This window comes from Sebastes umbrosus, chromosome 11, assembly GCF_015220745.1.
Source record: "Sebastes umbrosus isolate fSebUmb1 chromosome 11, fSebUmb1.pri, whole genome shotgun sequence".
In the NCBI taxonomy this organism is placed as follows: domain Eukaryota; kingdom Metazoa; phylum Chordata; class Actinopteri; order Perciformes; family Sebastidae; genus Sebastes; species Sebastes umbrosus.
The window spans coordinates 625,647-643,433 of NC_051279.1; the positions used below are offsets into that span (position 1 = coordinate 625,647).

Below are 17,787 nucleotides of genomic sequence, written 5' to 3' on the forward strand. Positions count from 1 at the left end.
GTAACTCTTCAGCTCGCCATGTTGGAACCTGACCATGGCCGTTATATGTATTCCTCTCCTTCAGGTACTAAATGGAAGTGTTCCGCTATGCAGCAACATAAACCCAGCGGCGCTGATTTATGGCCTCTTCTCGCAGCGAGGTCCGTGCCCGTGCCAGATGTTATGGTAGCATTACAAGTGTCATGCCCGGTATAAATCTCCAGCAGTTACTGCTCACATTTAGAAAATTACCTCTGCACTTTTGGTGGAAGAGTCATGAAAACATGCTCAGATTTCATGTTCAGACAGGATTTAATCTGCCCGTGTCCCACCTTCTTCTGCCCTCGTGCTGTTCATACATCAGTCAGACCTCTCCAGGTTGAAAAGGGCGTTTCATCGGTGGTTAAAAGACCCGAGGAAAGACTGATAAAGGGTGCTAGTTTAAATTCTGCCATTTACCTCGTGCACATCCCTGGAAAAATCAGAAATGAAATCCAATTATGTGATACTTAATTATGGCTAATTTTGTAACTGAAAAGGCACCTTGTAATTAAACCATCATTTCTTCTCAACTAATTGTAGTTGCATTTAGATGCTGGTGGCAATTCATTTAGCGGTTGTAATTACTACTACACATCCCTGATTGATGTACATTTTATTAGTTTTTTTGCAGGCCTGTCAAGTCGCAAAATCAAAAGCATGAGTAATGCCGAGCTGCAGTCTGTAGTAGAACTGTTCTTTCATTTGAGCTAGAGTAGAAGGGTTTGTGTATCCGGCACATCTGGCACATCTGGTGGAGTGACTGCAAGTTAGCTCAAAACTTTATTTGCTTTCATACTATTCAAGTGAAAACAGCAGTTGGCCCGCTGCCATCTCACTAACTATGTTGAATTCTACCTCAGAAAACCCGCTGGTAGAGGAAGAGGATTCAGAGAGCTCAACCGCAGGTGAAACACACAAACACTTTAAATTGGACGGTAAAATGCAGTGTCACCAAAACATTGTCTCTCGTCACAGTAATAAATTAGAAACGGTTAGCAACAATACACAGTCAGCAAGCCAATTAGGAGGAGAAACTAAACCCATCTATTACCGGCCCAAACTTTCAATACACACACACGCACTGTATGTGGAGGCACACACACACACATACACTCACGCATACGCACTGCATGTGGACGCACACACACACTCACGCACACGCACTGTATGTGGAGGCACACACACACACACACACACTCACGCACTGCATGTGGACGCACACACACACACACGCTCACGCACTGCATGTGGAGGCACACACACACACACAAACACACTGATTTCAAACAATCCCAACTATAACACCTGCTTTAACAAGGTACAGTTAGGCAGGCATGGCGCTAATTGCAGGGGAGGAGAGCAATGGAAACAGGATTCACATAGAGAGAGGCAGAGGGAGAGAAAGGCTGGAAAGAGAAAAGCTCATTTCCCTGCAGGAGAGGCTTCAGGAACACCACGCTGTGTTTAATGGATACCCTGACAGTGAAAGACACCGTGAAGCACGCTGAGGGTCAATTAAAACATTCTTTAAAATTCTGCTACTTGAAATGCCCGGCTCCTGAACGAGGCTAAATTCAGTCGTTTGGAAAAGCTTCAGGGCCCTCCTCCCCCGGGGAAATGAGATGTGACTTACTGTGGTATATGAGCCGGAACCCCGCCGCCGTCGCCTCCTGGTCCGAGTAGAACTCCAGCCACAGATAGTTGGAGGTGCTGGTGAGAGACAGACCTTGCATCGACGTGGCTGAGTACGAGCCGAGGAGCTGGGAGGCGCCGTCTTTACCGTCGTACACCTGATCAGAGCCAGAGAAGAGGAGGATTAAATACACACAATAAAGTAGAATTAAATATTAATACTGAAGAAAGACATTAGTTCTGTATATCCCCTGTTTTATATGGCACATAAACCAACGTCCTAAATGAGATGTGAAAATTAGATGACCATCATTCTTCCCGTGGATTTGATACGGTGCAGACGGTAAGATTCATGATGTCAAACTAAACCTTTATAATAATTTATTTTGAAGGTTTTTATTTTATAAATCATCAACTAAATATTAAATTAGAACTAAAACCCAACGAGAGTTTAAGAGTAAGGATTTTTGCTAAATATAATTGCCTTTTTTTCTTTGTTAGTCTTTTCATCACATATCTGTTTTGATCCACGCGCCTAATGGAAATGACTTGTTGAAGAAGCAACTTTTTAAATTCCTACCACTTTCCTACCGATTTTTTTTTCTGATTGAGATTTGTGAAACAACTAAAAATTAAATCCAAGGCTCTTCCGTTGAATACTACTGGAGCGCTCTCTGTCTCTTTCATCGAGTCAGTTTAGCTCTCTAAGCATGTCTTTTCACATCTCAGATGTTCACTAAATGACTAAGTACAAGAGATTACTGTCAACACAACTCCATTACTAGAAACACTGATAGTAGGCTACAAGGATCTGTTAATTGGAGCATTAGACAAGACATCTGCATCCCAAAAAGAGTGCTTTCCAGCTGTGAAGAGGGGACTACATAGTCATTTGCATCACATTTGTGGTGCTTACCACAACTGTTAAAATGCCTTTGAGCAAAGAAATGAATCCCTTCCTTCCCAAAGGGCTGCTGCTGCTGCTGCTGCTGCTGCTGCTGCTGCTGCTGCTGCTGCTGCTGCTGCTGTTTGACCTTTGCTCTGACTCCCGGGTGTAAAACAATTCTGCTTTCTGCCTGGTGCTTTCCCTGAAATCCCTTTTCTGCTTTCCCATGTTGTATCATACAAAGAGCACCACGTGCCTCATATACTTAAACATTAATTAAACAACGACACAATCTGATTAGACTTAAGCCTGGGACACACCAGGAGCGTCAGCAGCGCGTGGCGTGGTTGTTTTGTATTTCGGCGTCCGTGTTAACAGGTTAAAGACCTCTGTAGAATATATCACGGACAGTGAAGGTGATCTATTGACTGTATATTGACATCATATCAGCAAGATTACTACAGTTTCGATGTCTATCTGTAGAATTTGTTACAGAGATGAAAAAAAAGTAAAGACTTATTTTTAAATCAGTACTTCCTGCTTTCATTTCAAAATAAAAGACCTCAAGCGTTTTTTTTTCTGTGGACAGAATTCCTTCATTTGTTAAAACAAGGCTTTTATTCTGAAATATGTGCCGGACAGTGTTGTAGAACATGCAGTGACTTGCAGAGCTTACTATTATTTACAAATTACCACGCGTTTCTTAACCTTTCTCTGTCTAAAATAAATATAAACCATATTAATAATGAAATGAAATGGGCATTTGAAAGGCAAACTCTATGTAGAAAGAAAGAGCTGACAGCAGCAGAAACTCAGCTGGTGAGAAAAAAAACGGTGCGTGAATCACGCAGCCGCCAAGCCCTCCTGACGTTCCTGGTGTGTCCCGGGCTTTACAGTAGTTCTTCACCAACGCCCTGTGTTTATTTGTCGGTTATCTATTTTCTGTCAACAAAGAGGAGCGACTGCGTTGTGTCTTTATCTTGAGGACGTCACCTTGTTTATTGTGTCTTTACCTTGAGGACGTCTTCGTGTTCATTGTGTCTTTACCTTGAGGACGTCACCTTGTTTATTGTGTCTTTACCTTGAGGACGTCTTCGTGTTCATTGTGTCTTTACCTTGAGGACGTCTCTTTGTTTATTGTGTCTTTACCTTGAGGATGTCTCCTTGTTCAGTGTCTTTACCTTGAGGACGTCTCCTTGTGCGAGTTGAAAGTTGCTGGCAGTGATGTTGACGCCTTTGCCTGTTTGGACCTGAATGCTGTACACACACTCGTGGCTGTTGTCGTAGTTCATCGGGTAGTTTGGTGACAGAAGAACTCCCTCGCTGTTGGAGACTGTCGAGCCGCACTCCGCTGCAAGAAAACAAAAACAGACAATAATAATTAATTTACTTGTTTCCCTTTAAAACAAGAGCATGTCCACTTTAAAACGCAGAAATCACTACAAGCTCTACATACATAGTTCTGCTGTTTGTTTCCAAGCACTGCTATCATGTGAACTTTACATCATCATAACGGTTCCTTTTCTAACACAGGACTAAACTGGTGTGCCTCTTCTATGAAGGCTGAGACGCGGTGTCTGAGCCTATGGGCGCTGTGGGGTACCATATGACACATGCACAAAGTAACTGGAGCGCTTCTGTTGGACGGTTACAGCAGAAACAGAGGGATAGCGTCTGCTCAGGTGATCAGGTGCTCTTTGGGTGGGTGCGCTCGCTCTGACATTTTTGGGACGAAAAATGGTTTTATTGCGTATTAACATTTAATATGAGCGAGTTTACAAAAAGCAAGCCTGCTCTCACACACCAAGCAAGTCTACTAACGACTTGAGATTAATTTAACGACACGGTCCTCATATCTGTATTTTTCATATCAAATATATTCCAACCCAAGGCCAACGGCGGACGCCTCAGAGAAACCAATCAATCATCCCCGTGTTCTGGGATGGTGTGCCGGCTGTTCAGCCTTTGGGCCGGTGCAGACCAGACTGTACAGTGGAAGTGTTGTAGCCCAATGATATGACGCGTTATTACACCGTGACGTCTCCTCTATTAGAGCCTCCTTGACTCCATACAGGGTGGGATGGAACAAGGAACCATATAGGATTATATCGTAATAAAAAACACTCAACAATAAAGTCGATCGTAGTGAATCTCCATTATCGGGAAAATCCTGAATATCGTCACGAGTGACTTGAAAAAACTCTCTAGCTTCTTATCACGGTAGAGAAATGAAGAATAGAGCCTGATTTAAAATATAAATACAGGAATTATTATATTATCATGTAAGAAAGAACAGATTCACACAATGTTGCTATTTTTTAAAATGTATGAATCCTTTATTTATGCAGGAGGTCCTTATGATTTATGATCATTTCATTTATGGTGATATATTAAAGTTTGCTCGATTGTTTGTTTTTCGCTAAAAAAGATGTGTGTCCTATCTGTGATGCAATTAAAATATGTGTTCCTTAACTAAATGTAAGGTAAAGTGAATCCAATATGTTTTAGTGCCATTTTAACAATTTTGATATTTTATAATTTTTTATTTTGATGATTATCAGGATAATATCGTGACATGATGGTTTCATATGGTCCCATCCCTCGATGGAGCTGGTTTAAATGACACAATGCCTCCGCTGCTGTGCTGTAGATCTCTGGAGTCAGCTCTTAAAATGTGTAGTAATGTAATGGAGCTCCTCTGGGGCAGAATAAATCAGATGCAGTGGTATTGTCCCTGAACTCCTCTCCCTCAACCTGCCCTTGGAGCGCCCTCCCCTGACTTCCTGGAGGTTCATATCTGTGCCAAATAATACCGTTAAAACATGACATTGGCTAACGGTGCAAATTCTGCAATCAATACACACAAACAGGAAAGAAAACGGAGTAAAAAGCAGCTGACCACGTACCCACACACCTTGGCAGAGGGGCGCTCCACATGCGGCGGCCACCTCCCAAGCACACGATCTCCCTCGCCCCCTGCAGACGGTATCCGGTGTTGCAGTCGAACGCCAGCGAGTCGCCGATGCCAAACCTGGAGCCCGTGTGCCAGCCGAACCGAGGCGTTCCAGGGTCCTCGCAGGGTTCCAGGTCGTACTCTGGAAACCACAAATCAGATGTCTTACCCACAAAATATATTATTAATCCTCCATTAGAGTGATTTGTTACTTACACTTAACATTGATAATAATCCCCCTGTTCTCTTGCTCCCTTCAATGAGCGAGTGCATGTTCAGCCAAAGCAAGCCGTATCGTAACTCGTGGGGATTAACAGTCTTGCCCAAGGACACTCCATCAGGTTGGGATACATGCCAACAGCTTGAACCCTGGATGTCTGGATGAAGGATGTGCTCTCTGAAAACTAGGCCACCCTGCGTGCAATATTATTATACATGGGCTGTTGGTGGCCTTATCATCGGAGATGGAGATGCACCTCCGGCTGCAGAGGAAGAGAAGGGTCCTGCTCCCAGCAGCATTCCTCTCACGGGGCCGGACCTCGCAGTATGCACAGCTACGTGCCACTATTGATTTCCACACAGCAGAACGTCACGGCAGCGTCCTACTGTACCATGTGGCCTGACAGCATTTTGATCAAAGGTCATTAAAGGTTACAAAAAATGAATTCTAATCAAGAAATCTATAGATGCTAATTCCAGAGCATGCAAAGACATACGCACACACACAAACTACACACACAAACTGCACACACAAACTGCACACACAAACTACACACACAAACTACACCTCATGAATATTCATGACTGCATAAGTTATGCTTCACTTCAGAGAACAGCAGGCAAACATTTAGCCAGCATGCTCATGAAGCAGACCCTCTCTCTCTCTCTCTCTCTCTCTCTGTCTCTCTCTCTCTCTCTCTTTATCCTCTCTCTCTCTCTCTCTCTCTTTACTCTCTCTCTCTCTCTCTGTCTCTCTCCGCCCTCTCCATCAACCCTGCTCACTCAGCATCACCATCTGTCTCATCTCTTTTCTCTCTCTCCATCTCCCTCCCTAAGCCTCCCGTCTCTCTCTCTCCCTCTCTCTCTCCATTCCTTGGTCTCTGCATGGGGGGGCCCATTATTTCTGTACACCCCCCCCACTCCTCCGTCCAGAGGATACTGACCCACATGGCATGCTTTGATGATCATTCCCATCACGGTCAGACGGCGTGTACCTGCGTGACCTCGTTGTCTCTTAATTATCCTCGTCTGATGGGCGCCGCCTGAGGCACGCGGTCTACCTTAAGCCCACTGCCGTTCTGACCGACAAATCACTCCTCACATGTGACTTTATGCACGCTTTAGAGAGGCTTAGCTCTTCTGATCTCATCACTGAACGAGCTCTCTCTCTCTGTCTGTCACGGTGTCGCTACCTCTTCTACTTAACTCCACCCACCACATTTTCAGCATCCTCACTCCTCCACAAAATCATCTTCCTTCCTCTTTTAAAGCTCCCCCCCACCCCCACTGCCTCCTACAGACAGAACCCTCATATGCCTTCATACCCGAGAAGGAGATGTTGAATCCCTGCAGCGATATAGAGAAGTCAGAAATGAAGCGTAGCTGTGCCTTGAAGTTCCCGTACAGGCCGGCGTTGACTGGCGAAGGCCTCTCTGAGCCGGTGAGTCGAGCCAGCGGCTGGGCGAAGCTGCCGTTCTCTGTTATCAGGAGGTAGTCATGGTGATCCTCCAGGTGGAAGGAGTAGAAAGTGAATTGGACACCTTGGAGAGAGAAAATAAGAAGAAGCCCAGCGTTAGAGGTTTTCAGGAAAATACGAAGAAGCACTCAGTTATATAGAAACAGATTTGAATAGAATATGGAACGCATAATGTTAATAATAATAATTAATGTTTTTATGTCCATCGTGACCCACAAGGTTAAGAAATGGATTAGCTGTTTACTCTGTAGGGCACAGACTGTTGTCTAACGCTAATAAGCTCAAACTGAATGTGACTATTATTCAATTTAAATGTTAGCTATAATTTCAAAATGTCATTATCATGATTAAAAATCAGTTGTATTAATTTGGGTTTAGCTCGCTGAAACATCCATCTACAGCACACAACATTCATTAAATAAGAAATGCTTTAATCCTGACAGCAGCACTACGAATGAGCACACTAACATGAAGCAGACTAAAATAAAGCACACTATCATACTAAAATATCATACTAAAACTATCATACTAAAATATCATACTAAAATATCATACTAAACTATCAGACTAAAATAAAGCAAACTATCATACTAAAATATCATACTAAAACTATCATACTAAAATATCATACTAAAATATCATACTAAACTATCAGACTAAAATAAAGCAAACTATCATACTAAAATATCATACTAAAATATCATACTAAACTATCATACTAAAATATCATACTAAACTATCATACTAAACTATCAGACTAAAATAAAGCACACTATCATACTAAAATATCATACTAAACTATCAGACTAAAATAAAGCAAACTATCATACTAAAATATCATACTAAAATATCATACTAAAATATCATACTAAAATATCATACTAAAATATCATACTAAAATATCATACTAAACTATCATACTAAAATATCATACTAAAATATCATACTAAAATATCATACTAAAATATCATACTAAAACTATCAGACTAAAATATCATACTAAAATATCATACTAAAACTATCAGACTAAAATGAAAAGGAAAGAAAGGAAAATATAACATTTAAACTGAGACATAAAAAAGATTAAAAGCATAGTGAATAGAAAACAGTGAAAATGATTTTCACAGATTAAAACTGTATGTAACTGAAGACTCGTGGCGTTCCGTCGGTGTGTCTGTATCTGCACATCTTGTGAAACTGTAATTTCACATGAAAACAAAGAACATAACCGGTGATAGAAGATGTTCTACAGCAGTGAATATAATGATAAATTGTGTTAAGGTTGGTTGAGATGATTCTGAATGTTGTATCAACAAACTCTCATTTCACTTTTAGATAGAAAACAAGATGTCAGTCTGCACACCCTGCTTCTATTTCCACACTGGTACTCAGACCCAACAGCATCTTCATCCCATCCATGATGGCCACTTGGCTGCTTTTCAGCACAATACGCACGCTGCCATTTTAACGCCATCTGTTGAATCTGTTGGAATATGACTCTATAACGTCCTCCACAGTGTTTGGCTCACTTCAAACACAAAATCCCAAATGGCCATAAAATTAAAAAAAACAAAATGAAATGATTGATTGCGCTCTGTAAAGCAGCAATTATATAACAGAGAGTCAAGCCAGATGATCAATTAATCAGGAGCCGTCCCTGCGAGGGTACATCCCCATGTTTTAATATAGCTGGTACGGGATGTGGGTAATTACTGAGAGGAATAGTTACATAGCTACTATCCCTAAAGATGAATCTCTCTTCCAGTCGGTAGCCACGGGATAAAAAATACACAAGGAAAATCAGTTCCGTGATAAAAGATTCATAATCCTGATGGGAAGGGTCACCTGAGCTTCAGGCAGCGCAGAAGAGGAAACTCTTAACACATAAATACAGTGAAAACATAGTAGATTATGGAGGACATAGGCTGCAGTACAATGACCAGAGTACAGTTTTGCTTGTGAGACTTCATCCATCAAAGATGATTCTTCAGAGGACATGGAGGTGCTAGTTTAGGACAATAGGATCAGTTGGTAACGGCATTAAAGCGTCTTCTGGAAGGAGATAAAGAGAAATACGAGGGTGGTATGTGGGGATAATACAGCTAAGTGCGAGGGCACTGAGATAAACTCAGTGTGCTTTTCAAATGATAATGAAGAAGAAGGTCTGGGAGAACTGGTTACTGATCACATACCTGACGGGGGGGGCTGTGATAATGGAATTAAAGTAATTAAATAGAGAATAATATGTGAATAAAACGGAGATATCAGGTTTTTCTTACTAGGTGAACCGCCGACATGTCAGAGCTGTTCATTAAAAGAGCTACGTGGAACAAATTATGAAAAGCAATATTCTGAGTGAAGAACGCTCTCCAACTGAGGAGGAGAGGTATAAATCTGTACTGTAAAACATCGGCTCTAATAAGTAGAAGAAGTGGAAGAAGTGCTGATAAAGAAGAAGTACAAATTAAACTGAATCCTCCGATACTAGAACACTCTTTTATAAAAAAAGGAATCACACGTGTAAATCTTCAGTGAGCGTAATATAGTATCCCTCCGACGAGGATTCTGGGCTCCTGCCAAAGATGAAGAAAGTCAGTGCATTTAAATGAGCATTAGCTCAAGTCACTTCTCACTTTCTAATAATAAATCCCTGTAATGTTCCTGGAATCTGTTGAGGGGGCGGCGTTTTAATTTATAGTTTTATAATTTGGTCGTGGTCGTGAGGACTATTGAATGTCAGTGTGATGAGGAGGACTGTAAAAATAAAGGTGCTGTTATTGAGGTGTAATATGTGAATGATTCACATAGTACAACATTAACAAAACATGACTTACATTAACATGTCTAGAGTTTCAGTTCCTAAACTAGACTGTATAAGGCTTAATACTAAAATAAAATACATATCTGAATACACATTGTATGTATATTTACATTTTTTTAATTGAGTACCGGGTGGTCTTCTGCTGCTGTAGCCCATCTGCTTCAAGGTTGGACGTGTTGTGTGTTCAGAGATGATATTCTGCATACCTTGGTTGTAACGAGTGGTTATTTGAGTTACTGTTGCCTTTCTATCATCTCAAACCACTCTGCCCATTCTCCTCTGACCTCTGACATCAACAAGGCATTTCCGTCCACACAACCCCCGCTCACTGGATATGTTCTCTTGTTGGGACCATTCTCTGTAAACCCTAGAGATGGTTGTGCGTGAAAATCCCAGTAGATCAGCAGTTAAATACTCAGACCAGCCCGTCTGGCACCAACAACCATGCCACGTTCAAAGTCACTTAAATCCCCTTTCTTCCCCATTCTGATGCTCGGTTTGAACTTCAGCAAGTCGTTTTCACCACGTCTAGATGACGTAATGCATTGAGTTGCTGCCATGTGATTGGCTGATTAGCTGTTTGTGTTAACAAGCAATTGAACAGGTGTGCCTAATAAAGTGGCCGGTGAGTGTATATGTTTTTAAGTGAGTGTTTTTTGTCGTACCTTTCCCATGGCTGACTTCTACAGTCCATGTGCAGTTCAGGGAGTTGGGATAGAGCTCCGGGAAGCCAGGTGATAAGATGATCCCTCCAGGTCCTGTGATATCCCCGCCGCATGATGCTGAATAGAAAGGGAAGATAATGAATGATAACTGTTGCAGGAAAAAAAAAAAAAAAATGAAAATTGTAAATGAACCAATAAATCCTTCACCTGAAGACGGAGCAGCGATTTAACTGAATAATGCATTGGAGTCATATCACATCCTGTCCTGCTATTTTTATGAGCACCTGTAATTCTGCCAACACAATGTTTTTTTTTTCTCTCCAAACCTGCCCCACTGCCAGGACAATAAATTATTCATCCATTCATCCCGCTATCCATCCACACTTTCTCCACTCTTATGGGATCTTAAACAGAAAGTCACATGCTAATCCATTAAATTTACTTACAGCACACAAGAAGTGACACATAAGCACATTCAGCGGATCAGAGGTCAGGAGTTATTGTGATTGTGACTCCAAAGACATTTAGAATTTCTTCCAAATAAAAACAGTCAGCCCGGTTCAGTCAGGTTGGAGGATAATCCAGTAACCCCGCGTGTAGAGTAGTTACAGTGAAGGTGTAACGCTCATCGTCATGGTGACTATTTACTCCACTGCCAGAGCTCCTTATCTCATCACAGGAAGTTAATGAGATCCATCGGTACCCTCCCTGGCTCTGAGGACCGGGACGTTAATGCGATCCATCGGTACCCTCCCTGGCTCTGAGGACCGGGAGGTTAATGCTAGACCCGTCTGATTGGATATTGTTCAAACCTGCAGCCGTCTTTGTGTTTCTACTAAAAGGTCATTTCAGATAAAGGAGACTGCTTTTAAAATAAAACTGATAAGCTTTGTTTTCTTCTTTTCTTCTGTCTTTAAAGCTTCTCTGTGGAATTCAGAGCCAATCAGCGATGAGGTATTGTCTCCACGTGGTCCCGGCTGAGCCCGGCTGAGCCCGGCAGCTAACGGCATTAACGGTGCAAACGACAGCAGCGGTGCTGACAGAGCTAACGGTGATTACCGGGAGGGTGACATGACGGTGTTATCAGCCGTAACCGCCTACGGATGTTACCATCCCAGAAATCTAGTAGTCGACACCAACACCAGCGAAATTCCTCAATTCTCGATGCCCATTCGACACCACGGTAAAACCACACTAAAGCTGTTCCGGTCTCAGAGGGACCGCTCGTTGCTGTTTGTGTTGTTTGTGTTGTTGTATGTTGCTGTATGTTGTTTGTGTTGTTGTATGTTGTTGTATGTTGTTGTATGTTGTTTGTGTTGTTGTATGTTGTTGTATGTTGTTGTATGTTGTTTGTGTTGTTGTATGTTGTTGTATGTTGTTTGTGTTGTTGTATGTTGCTGTATGTTGTTGTATGTTGTTGTATGTTGTTGTATGTTGTTTGTGTTGTTGTATGTTGCTGTATGTTGTTGTATGTTGTTTGTGTTGTTGTATGTTGTTGTATGTTGTTGTATGTTGTTGTATGTTGCTGTATGTTGTTGTTTGTGTTGTTGTATGTTGCTGTATGTTGTTGTGTGTTGTTGTGTGTTGTTGTGTGTTGTTTGTGTTGTTGTATGTTGCTGTATGTTGCTGTATGTTGCTGTATGTTGCTGTATGTTGTTGTGTGTTGTTGTGTGTTGTTGTGTTGTTTGTGTTGTTGTATGTTGCTGTATGTTGCTGTATGTTGCTGTATATTGCTGTATGTTGTTGTGTGTTGTTTGTGTTGTTGTATGTTGTTGTATGTTGTTGTGTGTTGTTGTTGTGTGTTGTTGTATGTTGCTGTATGTTGTTGTATGTTGCTGTGTGTTGTTTGTGTTGTTGTGTGTTGTTGTTTGTGTTGTTGTATGTTGCTGTGCGGCGCTCTCCCTGGGCTCTTTGCTTTTGGCGTTCTGCTGTCCCGTCGCTCCAAGACGACGTCACGTCTTGGGGATTCCCTTCGGGGCCACGCCTCCGGCACGCCCTCAGGTGGATGCCCTTCGTTTCCCGCCGTTTGTGGTCCTGCCTCTGACACGTCACATGTGATTAGCCAATCACCAGCCGGCTGGGCCGCGTGGAAAGCATTAAAGGCCAGCTGTGACTAGACCCAGGGGGCAGTGATCATCATTGATCTGTTACCCGTGCCTCTCCAGTGTGTGTGTTGTAATTGTTAACTAGAATGTGTACCGGTCCCACTGGAGTCAGTGGGCTTTAGATTGTTGTAGCTGTTAACTAGAATGTGTACCGGTCCCACTGGAGTCAGTGGGCCTTAGATTGTTGTAGCTGTTAACTAGTCTGAGGTACTCGTTTAGGTATATTTTGTTGTGCATTGAGCAGTTGTGTAATTTGTCTGCTGGTTAGGATTGTTCAGGGCTAGGTAGGGTGTGTGCCTTTTGTTTTCTCCGTTTCGGCCACCCTAAACCCTCGTTTTCAGTTGTTATACTTCAATCCATTGTATGTTTTATTTTGCTTTAATCAATCACCCATCAATAAACAAGTGATTGCCTGATAACATCGGCTCAATGTTACTCCCTTTACCCCTACACCAACTCCGGGTTGTAACAAAAACAAATCCCACGTTCTTCAACATCCGTCCTTTATTACCGTTGTCTTTCTGGGTTTTGTTAGGAAGTTAAAAGTTCATAACTCCCTCTCTATGATGTCATATAGTTGATATTGCTGTGAAAACACCTCCTGGTGACAAACTGGAATAAATACAGTTGTTTGAACACATCACGATAACGTTGGAATTTACCTTTGCCCAAGACTGAATAGAGCCTGAACGCATCATAATGTAAATCAATGGCATGTCCCGTGTTGAAGTCGGAAGGAAGAGAGCTAGTTAACGCCAGCTGTTAGCAGCACAATACTGCACAGAGCCAACAGTTAATGCTAACTAGCTCTCGTCCTGCCCATTTCAACACTGATTTAAAACAGGGTGTGTGCCCTTGGACTCGTCGATATGACTTTACTACGTCCCAAGTACATGTTCTATCGTCCCCGTTACTCTGGAGCCCCGTCAGTACCAACACAAGTCCCATAGTGTTTGTGTTCTCATGACATCACTACCACCGTATGAAACAGTGCAGAGCGGCAGCTGTTAGCTAGCCAGACACACAAACAGGGACTCACATGCACCAACGTGCACGCGCAGCCGGACCGGCTATGTAAACAAAGCACAGAGAAGTGTGTGTGTGTGTGTGTGTGTTCTTTGGCCTGACTGCTGTCAGAGTGGTGTTACAACCGAATGCTTCTTCAGAACAGCAATAGTTGACAGATATTAGCAGTAGAAGTCTTGTGCATGTACATATTTTCATATTTTCAAAGTGCTGAATGTCAGATGATGTTTTGGAGGATCACTGAGAAGCCTGAGGCTCCACAGCTGCACAACCCCCCCCCCCCCTCTTATCCTCTCTCCTTCCACCCTTGGGCCCTCCAGCAAGCACAACACATCAAGGCCTGCATCCTGAATCCTGAATCCTGAATCCTTACCCACCAACAAAATTATAGCAAATATTTTATTAATGAGCCAAAATTACATAAAGTCATTAAAAGTGGATGAGCACGCTTGGCAACCGATCTACTTTAGAGGCTCTATAGGCAGAGAGCCAAGGCATTTGGCACCAGTCTGGCACACACCTAGGCAAGACAATGCTCCAAGCCATAACATTAATTTCCAGGACAATCGTTGGGCTGAAGCTGCAGAACACGCCACCGGATCACGTGCACGCTACGGTGCTCGCCGCCAAACCCTCGCGTGTCTTTCATTCGTTATATTCTTTCAACTGAGTGATCTGTGACTAACAGACATCATTTACGGTTTTGTGCGTTGCAACAATAATCGCCACATTGTCCTTCAGTGCCTCTAAAGAGCACAAAGAGCACACACTGCCGGGAGAGGGAGATTATGGGAGATATCAGAACTATCAGGAACATGCTGAACTTCATGCTTTGAAGTTGAGCATAATCCGTCTTCAGTGTTAAGATGATTCATAACACCCCAAGTCGGCTGCTCACACAAGGACCGGGTCTGTTTGTTGAATTAAAAGCTCTTTGACAAGCGTCTGTTTGGTTAGTCAGACCGGCTGTAGGCTACCCATAGTCATTTAGACTGGTGTCGCTACTTCTTGCCAGCAAGGCAAGAGTAAAGAGTAAAATATAGCAATGAAAGCAGCTGCTAAGAACCCAGTCACCAAGGAAAAATGAATCTAGAAACCTCCTATCAGTTCCTAGTGGCAGCATCCCTTCAGTATCTGTGGACTATACAGCACACACTGGATGTGGAAATACTCTCCCTCTCACAATGATGCTGACATCCTAATGAGCTGATGGATAAAACTCAATCAGTGCTTCAGGTTGATCACTAAACGTCCCCTCAATGACTCTTAACGTTCATGTTAGAATGCTTCAAGGACAACAACGCTGGTCCTTGTACTTTATGGTCATTCAGCTCTAAGCTGTTCAAAGTGACACATATTACATCACAGAGTCATCCAGAGTCACTCTAAAAGCAGACAAACCAAACTAGTATAAAAAAACAGATCTTACAAATAAGATTAATTCACTCAAAAGAGAACGGAGCCGTCGTGGGGGAGACGGATGTCTGAGCTGATCCGGATCCGAGTCCACTTGTCCCCAAAGTCCAGTTGGATTGATTAGTGTGAACGCTACGTACCGTACTCGGGGACGGTTCGTCGATCCGTACCCGAGTCCACTTGAAAAGCTGGTCTGGAGTACGGATCATGTGGACTCTGGTACGGTTCACATCAGGTGTGAAAGCCAACCGTACCGAAACACGGAAGTGGACCGCTAGTTAACGTGAGTAACGTGAGTAACGTGAGTAACGTGAGTAACGTGAGTAACGCGAGTAACGTGAGTAATGTGAGTAACGTTAGCAGTTAGCGAGTAGTTTTGAAAGGGCCTTGAAGGCTTTTTTCAACGCCACCGGTCTCCTCCAAAACCTGTATACATATAAAACAGTTTCATATCTACAGTGTGTCTGTATCTGCTGCAGCTCCGGTCTCATCCTCTGAGCTGCGCGGCCGTGGATGATACAGCAGGAAGGACGGCAAGAGGTTCCTTCTAATATAGACAATAGTAGGCGATGGGGTTGAGTGATGTTGGTTATCTTATTCAGCTGATTTAATGGTCTGTCTCTGAAAAACGAGAGACGCTCAGCTGATCAGCGGGCAGAGAGAGAGACGGGGTGGGGGGACAACGTGTAGAGTCGACATATTTTCACATCAAACTCGGTGAAATCAGAGTTTATTACGACCAAACCAGAGTTGGTGATTGTTGGTGGGGGGGGGGGGTCGTACTTGGGAACGGTACGGATCAATCGTACATAATGTATACCTATCGTACCTGATGTGAAAACGCCGTTAGATTTCCGTATACGTACCGTCACAAGTGGGCAGCGGGTGGCTCCAGAAGTGGTTCTTCTCACAAAGCAGCGGCTCGTCGTGGCTCAGCCTGTATCCCGGGTCACACTGGAAGGACACCGTGGAGCCGATGGACAGGTCGTGGCTTAACCGTACGCCATTCACTGGAATACCAGGATCCATGCAGGAGTACGTGTCCAATGTGACCACTAGAGGAATAGAATCAAACACACAGATTGTACATCTTCGTCTTGGCAACTGAACTTTAACTGTTGAATTTAATTTTATAGCAAGTCCTCTTTGTTCACAACCTTAAAGCAGCGTCTAGTTTATGTTTCATTTATGTTCTTTTTGTCTGTTACTGTGACTGATAATGATAATTACCAAGCCAGATGATTACCAACTATGTACCAAGTTAAGCAGTATTGAGCAAGTGACTGTTTTAATTCTGTCACACAGTATGTCAGATTGTCTTGGATGTCTGCTCTTGCTTATGCAAATCAAGAGAGACAGTTGAGCTCCAGAGGTATCCTGAAGTCATACAGCATTCCTGCAACATGAAATGGCTATTTCTATTTTTGCAATCAGTCATATTTCTAGGCCACATTGGAACAGAACCTTTGATGTTATTAACAATCATCACAACAAAGACGGGGCTCGGGTCGCATACATAATACAGAAATAAGAGATTTACTTTGACTTTTAAATTTAAAAAATGAATGCTTGCTCACGCTTATTCAAAAGTGGGAAAAAAATATATTACATGTCGCAAAAAGGAGACTGCACAGTGACACATTTCAGACAACAGCAAAGGCTGTTTTATAACTCGACACTGTTCAGACGCAGAGGAGGAAAACTGCACTACTGCATCGACAGTCTCTGTCTAAGTGACCTTGATAGAGTTGTTGGTTTCTGTGGCGGTAAAGAAAACAAGGTTTCATCTTCCACGTACAGTGGGTTGGTTTTGATGCACTAACAACATGCTGATTTCAGACATTGACTGGCAACAGTTGTGTACGCAGTTAACAGGTCATCAGTGGGTAAGGTATTCTAAACTACAGCAGGATTATCACAATATACATTCTTATCAGTCATTCATATTAGAGAGTCACTGGATAATGTCTGTGGTCTGTCTGTGTATTAATCCATCCATCCTTCCATTAGTGCTACAAAGCTGCAACTATTCATCTCCTTTTGTTCTCGTTGGGAGGCGTCCTGGTCCTGGGCCAACGTCTGGTGCTGCAGTAGTTTCAGGTGAGTGACCCAGTCGAGGGACTCAGACATGTCAGCCAATAGCATCCTGTTCATTGTGGGGAGGGGGTGTCTGGCATCAGTGACTGTGAGCCCAGCATGAAGTGCATTTAAAGGGGCAGCACACAATGTGAAATTAATGTAAAATTGCATTTACTGCAGAATCAAACAGCAGCAGATGCACACGGCACGCTCTCAGCAAGTCAAACAAACATTGTGTGAAAACGTCCAACAGCCTGTAATCCATCCAGATCCACTGGGACAAGTGGAGTACTACTGCACGGCCAGCTGAAGCTACTTCTGGCCATGTGGCACAGCTTTACCAACAGAACATGACACAGTTAACAGAGTAACACAGCTCTACTATATGGTTTGTGATCTATAGATTACAGTCATCACCATTAATAACCTGTAGAACAGCCCCAGGCCCTCTGACTGTTCAGAACAGGCTCTTCCTTCGTACTGCTGC

General features: G+C 42.9%; 1 protein-coding gene across 3 annotated transcripts in view; it reads right to left on the minus strand.

The window, feature by feature from the left end:
- Window positions 1–17,787, minus strand: part of LOC119496811 (CUB and sushi domain-containing protein 3-like) — a 303,171-nt gene that overhangs the window by 188,036 nt on the left and 97,348 nt on the right. For all 3 annotated transcript variants that reach the window (XM_037784390.1, XM_037784391.1, XM_037784389.1), the window contains exons 18-23: window positions 16,088–16,276; window positions 10,675–10,791; window positions 7,037–7,252; window positions 5,446–5,634; window positions 3,721–3,890; window positions 1,655–1,811 (exon numbers count right to left, since the gene is read on the minus strand). In XM_037784390.1, the coding sequence (XP_037640318.1) occupies window positions 1,655–1,811; window positions 3,721–3,890; window positions 5,446–5,634; window positions 7,037–7,252; window positions 10,675–10,791; window positions 16,088–16,276 (1,038 nt within the window). The remainder of the gene's footprint in view (window positions 1–1,654; window positions 1,812–3,720; window positions 3,891–5,445; window positions 5,635–7,036; window positions 7,253–10,674; window positions 10,792–16,087; window positions 16,277–17,787) is intronic.